The 12,619-nt window shown below is 41.9% G+C and overlaps 1 protein-coding gene across 3 annotated transcripts; it reads right to left on the reverse strand.

The window, feature by feature from the left end:
- Positions 1–4,099: 4,099 nt before the first annotated feature.
- Positions 4,100–12,340, reverse strand: lmnl3 (lamin L3). Of its 3 annotated transcripts, XM_037096130.1 has the most exons (12): positions 11,702–12,340; positions 10,554–10,710; positions 9,715–9,840; positions 9,405–9,575; positions 9,207–9,332; positions 6,692–6,912; positions 6,304–6,523; positions 5,887–5,994; positions 5,613–5,729; positions 5,209–5,319; positions 5,025–5,087; positions 4,100–4,464 (listed from the first exon to the last, which is right to left on the reverse strand). In XM_037096130.1, exons 1-11 carry the CDS (start codon positions 12,091–12,093, stop codon positions 5,055–5,057), a joined length of 1,782 nt encoding a protein of 593 aa, XP_036952025.1. In that variant the 5' UTR covers positions 12,094–12,340; the 3' UTR covers positions 4,100–4,464; positions 5,025–5,054. The 3 variants fall into 3 exon arrangements, with proteins under 3 accessions (XP_036952025.1, XP_036952024.1, XP_036952026.1); XM_037096129.1 differs by lacking the exon at positions 5,025–5,087 and having other exon boundaries at positions 11,702–12,338; XM_037096131.1 differs by lacking the exons at positions 5,025–5,087; positions 5,209–5,319 and having other exon boundaries at positions 11,702–12,339.
- Positions 12,341–12,619: the final 279 nt, after the last annotated feature.

A 12,619-nucleotide genomic window follows, 5' to 3' on the forward strand; every position in this document is an offset into this window, starting at 1 on the left:
GAATGTGCAGCCATGTTACTAGGGATGTATATTGATAAGGACTTAGTGATTACGATGCTTTATCGATTCCTGCTTATCGATGCGTTTTTTTATTGATTCTCTTATTGATTCCCAAATAGGCTGAAAACCAAGTAGTACATGAGTACAGAAAATAATAAAACCTGGTTTATTAAAATAAATCTCAGGTTTATTAATATAAATCTTACTTATTCACTGCTAAGAATAAACAATACTCAAATGAGTCCTCAATAAACAAATAAACAATACTCAAATGAGTAAAATGAGTCCACAAGTCAAGTGGCTATTGGCTGGGGGCTAAACGAGGTCCTCCTGCTGCACTGCCACTGACCTTATCTGCGGACTGACTGCCATAGCCAGCAGCAGCCTGACTCTTAACTGGATGGAAAATGCAAAATGCACAAATGAAAGCTGGTGACACAAATTCTGAATCGTGGTGCTAAATTAACCTCATATTTATCATTATCACACAACGTTAGCCAGTTGTTTAATTTTACCTGCTGTGCTAATGCTAGCACTGGTGATGGTGAGTGTGTCGAACACATGGCATTGCTGGACTATAATGCCGTGTTGTGTGGCCAAATGCTTGGACATATTAGTTGTATTACCGCCTTTGGCACACAGATCCCTGTTACAGGTATTACAGGTGACAGTCCCAGAGGTGTCGTCCTTCTTTGAGAAATGCAGCCAGACTTTGGATTGTTTTTGCCGGGATGACATTTCTCCACAGTGCATAGCATGTAGCAGCTCAGCTCACCTCTGCTCTGCAGCAGCTTGTGTGTGTGACGTCATCGCAAATTTGTGAGTGGGGTACATTTGTTTACAGTGGCGGCGCAGCCAGGGAAGAATTGATAGCGGAATCGTAAAGGGTTTTTGTTAGCGATTCCAAAGAATCGTTTGACTCAGAACCGGTTCCCAAATGAAACTGTTTAATGATGTGCATCCCTATGTTACATGCTCTGTAACCATTTAGCTATAGAATGGAGGTTCTCCTGATCCATGACAGTTTTCATTTGAACTTTTCCAAAGGTATGGTTCCTGTGACAGTTTGTTATCACCAGTTACCTTGATGTGAATGCAACTAACTTGATACAACTGCAACTGACACATTGTGGCATTTAATTCATTTCATCCACATGTATTCATTTTTAATTGTGGTGAACGAGAGGGGTCTTGAGATGTCCCCCATCTAGAATCAAACCAAGCATACTGTTAAATACTTCTTACCTTTGGATTTTTGATTATGGCAGAAAATAAAACTCTTTGGCAAACAATTTTATGATACTGTGTTCAGCAAGATAATCTTCCAAGATTAAACACCCCTTTTTTGAAACATAAAGATGAAAAAATAATGTTATGCTATACAGTAGCATAACTTCATCTCTACCACTATTCAGCTTCTCACTACACTGTTCTACATACGCTTTAATATAAATCCATCACACTACAAGTTGGAAGATTTGAATGAGAAGTTTCCAGCTAAAGTTGGCCTGTAGAGATGAACTAGTGAGTAGAGGACTTTCCATGTTCTGCATGATGTTTAACGTGGCCAACAACCTCTGTAGTCTCATTTAGACACCTGCTGGGAACTGCCTTTTTTATGAAATGTAAAGTGTATTTTATGTCAGAACACAACATGAAAATTGAATTCAGATCAAAAGCCCATTAAGAACAAACTGTCACCTCAAACCAGAACCAGAAATGCTGGTCTCCTGGTTAGGACTTGCACCTGCAGCAGCCTAGTAAGTCATTTAATGGTGAGTGGGAGCAGGACATGAGTGCTTTGTCTCCAGTAGAAGCAGCTAATGCAACACTCAAGTTGTACTGTGATCGGTGTACAGCCAAATGTGTACGTGCTTATATTCAGCAGGTATCTTTACAATCTTCGTTTAACATGTAAGCAGGCTTATACACATTATTCAGCAGCTGGGTCTTGCCCCGCATGGCCTCAAACAAAGAGAAGGCCTCTGGAGAAATCAGAAGCCTAACTGCATCACATCGCAGTCCAAGGGAGCATTAGGTTGTGGTGAGACCTCCGGTTTCACGCAACCACTGCCATAAGGGTGCAACTTTGAGAAACATTTTTCCATTTTGCTTGAGCTAACTTAAGTTCCCTCATCACTTCATGAGACGATTGTTTTTGTTTTTACTTTCATTTTGTTCAAACATTTGTTATTATTATGGATCCATAGAGGAATGCTGCACAACCCAACCGTCTCCTTCCCACCTGCAGAAGGAAGAGCTAATCTTCAGAAGGAGATGAAACCCCCAAGGTCCGGTCCTTCATCAGATCAATTTGCAGTGTAACTGTTGCCTGCCTTCGTCAGCTTTTACGACACTAAAGCTGAGCCCGCGCTTGCCCCACGAGTTGCAGTTCCAAGTCAGACGGGACACACGCTGGTCACAATGAGTGACTCAAGTAAGAGGCTACTGTTTGGGTAGAAACAGAGAGAATATAGCGTGATTTTGTTGTGCTTACTCTTTTGTTGTGAAAGGACCACCAAGTCCGATTTATGGCTTGCTGTACTGTGTGCTAACTGTATTATTACACTTGCTAGGAGCTTATTCAGGCTAATCTAGCCTGTACAGTCTTGCCGCCATAGGTGACCACAATACGAACCTCAATTCACTTGCTGGCCACTGTTTGAGGCAGAGACGACCGCTGTGCAACACATGGTCTTTGTGTTGTTTGCCAAGCATTCGCTTCTGCTCTTTTACCAACACACACACACACCGAGATACACATGATCTCATGAGCGATCTGTTGTAAACTTATAGTTAATAACCCTGCTATAACAAGACTTGTGTCTAGTATATCCCCTTTATTGACCCCAGAGGCGGACTACTCGGTAGCACGGCTACCTTTTTGCAACTGTGGGTATTATCCTTCTAAATTCACTAAAGACGATGTAACTTTTTGAATTCCAGGTACATGATTCAGTTGAATCTGAATCATCGCCTCAGGATTCGTGTTCTCGCTCTCGCGTGACTTCGCCAAATCACGTTTAGCGTTTCCTGTAGCCTCTCCAATGAGAGTTCTTAAGTCACACCCACTAATTTGTAGTCCAGCGAACATGACCTCCCAAAGCCATGTTCAGCCATCTTAGTAGTCTTTATAAGAGGGACACAGACACAGACACACACACACACACACCTTATGTTTTGTTGGTTGGTTTAAGTTGCTTGTTGTTGAAAGCAACTGTTGCTTGTGCGCGCACACACACACACACACCCCTTATGTTTTGTTGGTTGGTTTAAGTTGCTTGAAGTTGAAAGCAACTGTTGCTTGTTAAAATAGGTGGTTTGTGTTTTTGGAGAAAAACTTTAATAAACACTGTTGATTTTAACTGAGCAGCATCTGTGATTATTTTGCACAATCCCATATTATGATAACAGCTGGTTGAGATGGTCAGTGCTTGGATTCACGCATTCCCTTTCATCTAATTGATATTTTCATGATATTGACAATTTGACTAATTTCAGGCTTTGACACTAAAAGGTGTATCATTTGATTATTGATTCCTGATTTCAGGGTGGTGCCCCGTGTTCATTAATGACTCATAACTACCTACATTTAATTAACTATAAAAAAATGTATTAATTAATAACATTTTAATTAATAAATAACCAATATCGATTCCCAACACCATGGTAAGTCAGTTTTTCAGCTCTTGGTTTCTAAACCAAAGTACTGGACTAATTAAAATGTTGACCTGATGATGGTGCTTAATAAAATGTCACAGGATCACCAAAGTTACTACAATTCCTCCAGAAGAGAATATGAACCTCTCTACCAAAATGTCTTTCATTCGATTCATACTGAGACAGTTTTTTTTTTTGGGTTAGGGTTACCCAACTTTGCCTTTCCCCTAAAACACTCTGAAGTGTGGATTTTGGTGAACTGATCCTTTAAGTTGTGCTGTTGAAAATTTGATCAGGCTTCCCAACATCTTCCTGTTATTATTTATGATACATACAAGTGTTGTAACATGATGAGCCGCCGTGAACTAGGAGCACACCTTTCCTGCCAAACTGTACTTTAATTGCATGTGTTGTAATAAATAGTCATTAATACTTTGAGCAAATTTTCTGACTGAAATTTAGAACTTTATTATGCCAGTTAACACTCACACACACTTAAATTAGAACAAATCAAGGCAAAGCTCATCTTGTGCAATTAGAGCAATGAAACAGCTGAGGAATACTGGAGGTTGATACTATTGCTCTAAGGCATGTGAGCGTTTCACAGTCAGGCTAACATGTTGACGTCCTACTGTAGTTAGTCCAAGTGCACTTTGTTCAATGAGACGACACTAGAACCAGACAGCAGCAGATGTTTCTACCCCAGAGGCATGAGTGGATCTTTGTTTTCCAAGTAAACGTGAAGGTCTGCAGGAGATGGACAAGACCTCACATGACGCAACAGCTCCCCTCCTTAGATAGATCCTGAAAAGAAACACAGTAGTGTTATCATCAATTACTATCATGGAACATGTGCTGGTTTCATAAAGGCGGTGTGGTTGGCACAGAATATGCAATTGGGGCAAAGTATGGCAAATTAGTCTGGAGCAGGGTGTTACTGAGCAACGACAGTCTACAATGTCAAAGACACATCTTTAGATCTGGAGGTTTTCCTTCAGATGGGTGATTGCTCATTTTGGGATCTCTCTCTCTCTCTCAAAAGTTTGCTTTATTTTGTCCTGCAATCATGTTCCTGAACAGGTACCTGTTGCTGCAATGCTCATATTTCCAACTGGGCATCTCTTAACTCCTCTTATGGCTCTGATGTTTGTAATAAAAAAAACACAGAGGTAAACACAGAATTTACCATGACAGCTGATAACCTGCTTCTAAGTCTCAGGCCACTAGTCTTCAACTCAAACATATTTGGCATGCTGCTGAATGTAACTCAAAAGGCAGCAGAACTTCAAATATGTATCAAACAAGCCATGCATCTTATGAGCAGCACACAGCAGGTACAATATGGGCAGCAGCACCCTTCTCACCTACTGTACAGCACGCCATCTGCTCTGCATTCATGAGACAGAACAGCACTTCTTTCTCTTTGGCTTCAATGTAGGCAGGACAAAAAAAGTTCTGTCAAGTTTCATAAAAACTACAGCATTTGTGTTTATATCTGTAACATAAGCACTTTATAGTTCATATAGCGATTATGGAACTTTTGCTCACCTGTCTCCCAAAGTGTTGGACGTTACTCCCTGCAACAAGTTCTTCCTCAAACTCTAGTTCAGTTTCCTCATCGCCTCTGCCCTGCATATACACCCTGCGCTCAGCTATTTCCTGAAAAAGGATTACATGAGTTCTACGGTGAGTTATATTCATCAATGTGATATAGCTTGAGAAAAAAATATGCACTTGTTACAGTGAACAAACACTGCTGCATCCTTAAAAATGTCATCTATGATTTTGCTCAAGCTCTAGAACTCTGGCTTGTGAGGGTTTGAACAGGACATTTTTAAAATGTTGATGCCTCAACTTTTTGGTGTTTCATGTGACAAAATAAATCCAAAAAGGTCTTTTGAACAGCTTTTGAATGCTGTGATTCAAGCATTCTGGGAGACTGCTTCACTTACCTCATGGTTGCTGTTCAGAAGGATCACCCTTACGTCGGTGATGGGGCCCCAGCTCCTGTGGCCCTGCAGAATTAGGTCCCCAGAAGTAGCCTCTGCCTCTGCTCCTGCTGCCCAAATCTGACAGAAACAGTTAGGTTAATTCCATTTCACTGACATGGGCAGGCCTCATCAGACTGTTAACCCCCCCACAACTACTGATGCCTTCATGAGCATGTTCTTTCCGCAGGGGAACTGAAGGAGATGCAGTTTAACATAAAGAACAGTAACTACTTACTGTGAGTGTCTGCCCTCCAGCCAGGACACAGGAGGAGGGTATGTGGAAGGAGATATCCCCAGAATTTGGGTACATCCTCCTAATCACCCAGCCACCCAGTGGCTGCTCCTGGAAATGCAGAAATGATAAACAAGCAGTTCAAATGCCGCATGTAATGCTGCTCTGTAGAAAGACACACAGATGCTTTAGGTTTCTGCTTAAGATGAGAGCATTAGATTTGATTTTAGATTTGTTGGCCTCATGATGCAGAAATGTCTGCTCAACAACCAGGAAAGGGGCACTTGTAAGTGTCCCTTTAAGAGATTACATGATCAATGTTGTTGCACACAGCCATGCCACGATGAAGTGAAACCAGATATTTGAAGTACAAAGTAAAGTACAAACTAAACTCATTATCCAGGCATATTACAGTCTCACCATTTCAGAGTTGTTCTTCAGTCTAACGTATTTTCCATCCATGTCGACCTCTGCCACGCTCAAAGCACCACGCTCTGCAGAGCAACTGGTCATTTTATAGGCGGGTGAGCTGCCAGAGGATCCCTCATGTTTCCGTTTCTTCCCTCTGGCTTTGCGGCTACTGTGTTCATGTGTTCCAGGTATGGTTGTATGTTGGGAGGGGCTAGGAGACAGCTGCAATCTGAGAACATTTTTAGGATGAAAACCACCAACTGGAAGCAAAAGCAACAGATAGTGAGCCAGACACCAGACATCCAGGTACCCTGCTGTGTTGCTGATTTATACAAGCAGACCGTAACTTTAATGTCTTACTCATCTTTTGCATGACATAGATGGATCACAGTGATACCTCTTTTCCTCCAGCTCCAGCATCTTCCTGTAGGCGTTGATCTCCATGTCAAGAGCCAACTTGACGTCCAGCAGGTTCTCATAGTCTTCCAGCTGGTCGTACATCTGACTTCTCATGCTCTGCAGCTCCTGCTCCTTCTGACAGAGTTTGTGCTTCCAAACCTCCCGCTCCCTGTCCAGTGTCCTCTCCAGCTCCTGAAAGCGGCCCTCCAGCACCATTTTCTTAAAGAGTGGAAGAGCAATATCAAGACAATTGTTAACACAAGAACCTACCACCAACACCATTAACAAAGAACCATGAAACAACTCTATGCCCAAACTAGAGAAGGCAAGTTCTGAAGAAGAACTTGCGGTTGTGAATGCTCCCTGTTGACACGCTGAAGCCAAAGGCGGATTGCTGGCTATGAAAACTTTGAATCTAAAAACTGTGAAATGATGTAGGATTTGTTGAAAAACTAAGACCAAACTGAATTGGTGGCTTTAACTTATTTGAAGTCTCGTCTGAAGGTAATGAAGTTTCGTAATAGTTTGGTGTGAATGAAGCATTAAAAAATAGAATATAAGCTTTGAACTGCAATGCTGACTTGAATTTGAGTTGAAAAGCAGCTATGAAGTATGGAGTATGAAGAGATGTTACATTGAGAATGAAATAGAATCAAATACTCAGAATCAGACTGAGAAATTCAATAAATCTCAATATATCTATGATTGGGAACATTTCAATGGAGCTCCTGGCTTGAATGAATGAAAAGATAATAGTTATATACAGTTAAAAATTTGGGAAATATACTGTGTGTGTTTGTGGGCATGCGAGCGCACACTTAAGCATGGCTGTAGATGTTTGTGTGTCATGTGTGCATACTTACACATACATGCATGCGTGTGTTAATCTCATTGATAAATCTGTCACTCTGTGTTCGCCCATTTGATCTCGGTTGCAATGGTGATGGTAACCAGGCCAGTCCTGGTAACGGACTGAGAGAGTTGACTTAAAAGTGATTTCAGCTGAGGCTCACCTCACATTAACATGCTTCAAGTTTTGTGTGTGGTCAAAAATGTGTCTTGTGGAGCAGTTTAGAAAAGTGGATGTGTTTGCCTGCCTCGAGATATTTTTCCTCTCAGTTTAATGGGACTTAATGCGGCAGTTGGTCGGTGTTCCTCTTAGTTAAACGTCCATCGAGCCAAAGGTTTTTGTCCAATTGCCTTCAGAGATCCACTGTAACACCAGCATGAGTGTACCTACAAGCTGATGTTTTTATTTTCTGCTGGAGTTAAAATTGTGGAAGGGAGCGCAAGTTGAGATTTTCTGAATTTTTTGCAGCTCCTCCCCACTCTGTCAGTTGGCTCCTCCACTCTGGCTGTCACCATTCCACTCCATACACACCAATGCAAAAATCTCAAAGTGGCTGAAAAGTTACTAATGTTTAAACTGTGACTGTGCAAAAAGTTTGAATGCTGTGAAAAAAGTTGAATTCAGGTGAGAAAGTCCTAATCTTTGTGAATGTTTCACTGGATGAGCTTTGAATATGCTTGAAAAAGCGTCAAAAATGTAGGATTTTTGAAGATTCCGTAATCTGCTTGAATGGGGAAAAAAGGCAGAAAAACGTTGAAATAGAAAAATAGACACGATGGATTCCCTCTTGGGATGAATATTCTGTATTTGAATGGAGTCAATCTGTTGAAAAATGTTGAGGGAGTTAAGGGCAAAACTTTCTGACCCAGAAGATATAGTAACGCCTCCTGCATTCACAACCAACTACACAAATACTCAATCTAAAATTATCAGGGAAAAAAAAAAAAAAACAGAAAAAAGTATCCACACTTCCCAATTTCAGTAACTCCTTACAACACAACAGTGGTATGTGTTGTAAACGTGTATGTTGAAGTAAACATCTAACACTGTGATTCTCCCCTCACTGAAGTAACAGAGCAGAAATAAGTTACAGAGACTCCATTCACCCTGTTACAGGACACTGTACCATGAACATGACTCTGAAGCTGTGAGTTTAAGGTCATAAAGTTACATCATATTGACATAGACAAATTAGAAACCAGTGATTTTAATTTACACAAATTAGTTTTTCTCCTCTTCACAGAACCAGTCAGAACTTAAAAACATACTATGTGAAATGCTATCTGAAACTCACGAAGTTCAAATGGCAGGGATATTCACAGATTTGGAGATTGTGTGTTAAGCTCTCAGTCCTTTTGATTCTACCTGAATCTCGGCAGTTTGGACTATAGTTTCACTTCTACACTGACAGATTTCAACTGAGGATGCCGATTTAACAATATGGAGGGAGCATCAATGTATACAGTGGGTGCAGCCTCACCAACTAGTACAGCTGCATCACTCCCATCCTTGGCATTCTCCAACAGGTAGAAACATCATCTGCTTAACCAGTCGAGATGTGGGTGGTGACTAAGGTCATGGGTGCTTGGGGCTCTATTTTATACACAGCTGGCCTTGTTCTGTTAACAGATATCTTGAGGTTTTTGCAACAGGTAACACTCACATCTTTCTGGTGCTGTTGGAGCTGGGAGCTGAGGGAATCCACTCTTAGCTTGGTGGTTTCCAGTTCCTCTTTGGTGGCTGATACGACATTGTTTTTCTCCAGAGCAGCCTGCTGGGCTTGCTGTAACTGGAGTACAGAAAGAACCTGAATGAAATATCAAAAACTTCAAAGTATAACCACCTTAAGGTGCGTTTATACCTTTGAACTGAAGGTCCGGTCCATCTCTTCTTTGTACTGCTGCAGCTGAGACTCACCATCTTGGCGCAGCTGCTGCATCCCCTCAGCAAGTTTACTCTCAAAGTCTCTCCGTCCTCCTGCCTCTACCTCCACTAGACGGCTTTCGTATCGATTTCGGATCTCAAAGATCTCCTACAAAACATAAATGACAGTGTTAGCCTGAGATTCCGTAACTCAGAATGGCAAGAATGTGCCAAAGTTAAAAACAGGTCTTGGTAAATAATTTATAGCCAAGATTGCTGGCTTAGTTGTATTCCATTGTGTGTTTTACCTGCTCACTGATGTTCCTCTGGAGTTCAAGCTGTTCTTTGAGTGTTTGCACTTGGTTCTCCATTTCTACCCTTCTCAGGATCTCAGAAGTCAGTTGGTTCTTTGTGTCTGCCAGTACACCCTCCACCTGGTGACCACACACACAGTTAAGACAAACACCAAGCACAATCTGAACATATTTGCCCATTTCAAATACTGAATCTGTTCCATTGTTGCTCTGTAAAAGCTGTGGCTGCCAAGCTGTCAAACACAAGTCTCCTCTTCTCTTCATACTATTGACCTAAATTGAGGTTGGGAAGTGAAGCTGACTTATCTGCTTAACTGAGTTGGGGATTGTGACTTCATATAAAGGAAAACCTGAATCTTCTAGCTTCTTCCTAAACAATGTGGATCATGTGTAGAGTGAAAGAGTCTTCAGCCATGGTAGTGCGGCTAGTGTTTAATGGCAAAAAACACCAACATGCAGATGTTAAGCAGGTATCATTGTTTACCATTCTCCATCATCTTAATTGCCAATTTGTATGGAATACAAAAGTACAGCCAAGTCTGGGGATGTCATTGGACTTGCAGGTAGTGAGTCAGACCAAAGAACTGTAGAAATGATGGTGGTCTGATGATGCCATGAGGGGAAAAGTCAAATAATCACTAATGTCAATAAAATGTCTGCTGTGGCAAACATGTGCACCTGCACAAAACTTCTATACCAGCTAACAAATGTTCAAATAGGGGCTTTGAGGACCTCACACACACACAAAAAATAAAGCTAATTTTATTAACTGTCACATTTCCCAGTAGACCTGTGTATGCTCATGTATGTGTAAATCTGGCTTCAATTCATACATTTTGCAGCTGGCCCTGGAGCTCAGTAGAGTCATCATTGAGTCTCCTGTTGTCTGACAGAAGACTTCTGTACTCTGCATCCTTGGAGCTCAGAGTCGCCTCAGCTTTCCTCCACTGGGCCAAGGCATTTGCTAGATCACTCTCCTTCTTCTGGTTCCTGAGGTGGGGGAACAATCTTAACAATCGTGTACACCACAGAAGGCAACGTAGCTAGATTTATCTCATGCCAAACTCCATTTGAATAAATGCAGGTTTGATGTTGCCTGGCTCACTAACAAATGGCACCACCTCAACCATCTTTCAAGAAATGCACTCTTCAAAATCTCTGTAGTCAGAGTCAGGTTTGTGAAAGGTCGTCCCAAGTTCTGAAAAACATTGCTGCCCCCCCCCAAATAAAAATACCCTGAACTATTCAAAATTGAACAATCTTCACATTTTAGATTCACATCTAAAAAGAAATTATTGAAATGGTGGAACAAATGATGTTTGACAAATATATTTCGGACTCCACATTCCATCTCTGGTCTCCTCCACTACAATACAAATGAATGGGTAGTTTCTAACATTATCTTACATATTATGCTCTTACAGTTTTTTGGGTTTTTTTTTTTTTTTTTTTTTTTAGAACTGTTTACCAGCATAACTGGCATTGTATAAACATGAGTTAGTTTACACAACTTGGTTAGGGATTCATATGTTGATATTCATCCAAATTAATCATGCATAAAGTAGTCCCCATACACTGGGAGAAAAGGAATATGGTGGAAAGAATTAAGGATCTGGGAGGGTTGTAGGGATGTGAAAGATAAGAACATGAGCAGACATCACATGCCTAGACCCTTAAAATTATGATTTAGTTATAAAAACAGTTACGTTTTAACTGACCCCCAATCTTGACATCAGATCTCCACCCCTGAGCACTGGGGAGCTGTGTGAACCAGCTAAAAAAATAGGTATATAACCGATACACCTGCCGCTTGGTGCATTTAACTCAGTTTCAAAGAGTGTCCATCTGCAGATGTGTGCGCTTCTAACGGCGAGCAAGGCTGCATTAAATGAGACGAGTTTTGATTGAGTTGAGTTTGGCGCAAGAGCTATTGACACCTGCAAAGTAATAAGGGGATGGTGTCATATTCCATCGCCTCTACCTGGCCTGAAGTTTCCTGTACTCCTCGCAGAGGTTTCCATAGTCGATCTGCAGACGGGCCCTCTCTCCGGCCAGCTCGTCCAAGGACTTTCTGACATCAGCCAATTCCTCCTCATACAGCCGCCGCACATTGCCCATCTCCCGGCTTTTCGACTCATCCTTTTCCTCCAGCTGAGTCAGTATGGTAGACCTTTCGCTTTCCAACTCCTGGACCCGCTCAATGTAGTTGGCAAGGCGGTCGTTGAGGTGTCGGAGCTCGTCCTTCTCCTGGATGCGGGACTGGCAGGTCGGGCTGGTGCTGGATGTGTGCAGGCCGGCGGCTACGCTGCGGCGGCTCGCGGAGCGGCTGGAGCGGCCGCCCGGGCCGGCAGGGGTGGAGGTGGCTGAGGCCATGACGGTGATGGGCTGGACACTGCTGTAGTCAGGGACCTCAAGTGATCAGAAACTATACCCGATTCAAAAAGACATTAATAAAACTATGGGCCACAGTGAATTACACCCATCCGAAGCTGATGTAGTGCTTTTTAAAATTAAGTCACACAGCAGTACGTCTGTGAAGTTCAGCGATCATCGCAGCACATGGAAACCTGCACTTGCCTTTCTCCACATATTTAACGGCCTTTCCCTTAAATAAAGATTCACACAGCTGAACTGAATCAACATTGACGAGTTGACGTACTGAAAACAAGTGAAGTGACCCAACATGGCGCAGTTCGTTTCCGGGTGAGATTTTCAAAATGATAGTCCTCAGCGTTGACGGCTGTTTTTGAATGTAACACAAATTGGACGCAGTAAATTCATGGAAATCAATTCTAATTTAGCTTGCAAATTTTCCGGATTTTAACATAGAGCCCAACTGTCACTAAAGGCCTCATATCTTGAGGACCTAACTTTTCTGGTATGTTATTTCAAGGTTCAA

The sequence above is a fragment of the Acanthopagrus latus genome, chromosome 4, assembly GCF_904848185.1.
Source record: "Acanthopagrus latus isolate v.2019 chromosome 4, fAcaLat1.1, whole genome shotgun sequence".
NCBI classification, from domain to species: Eukaryota; Metazoa; Chordata; class Actinopteri; order Spariformes; family Sparidae; genus Acanthopagrus; species Acanthopagrus latus.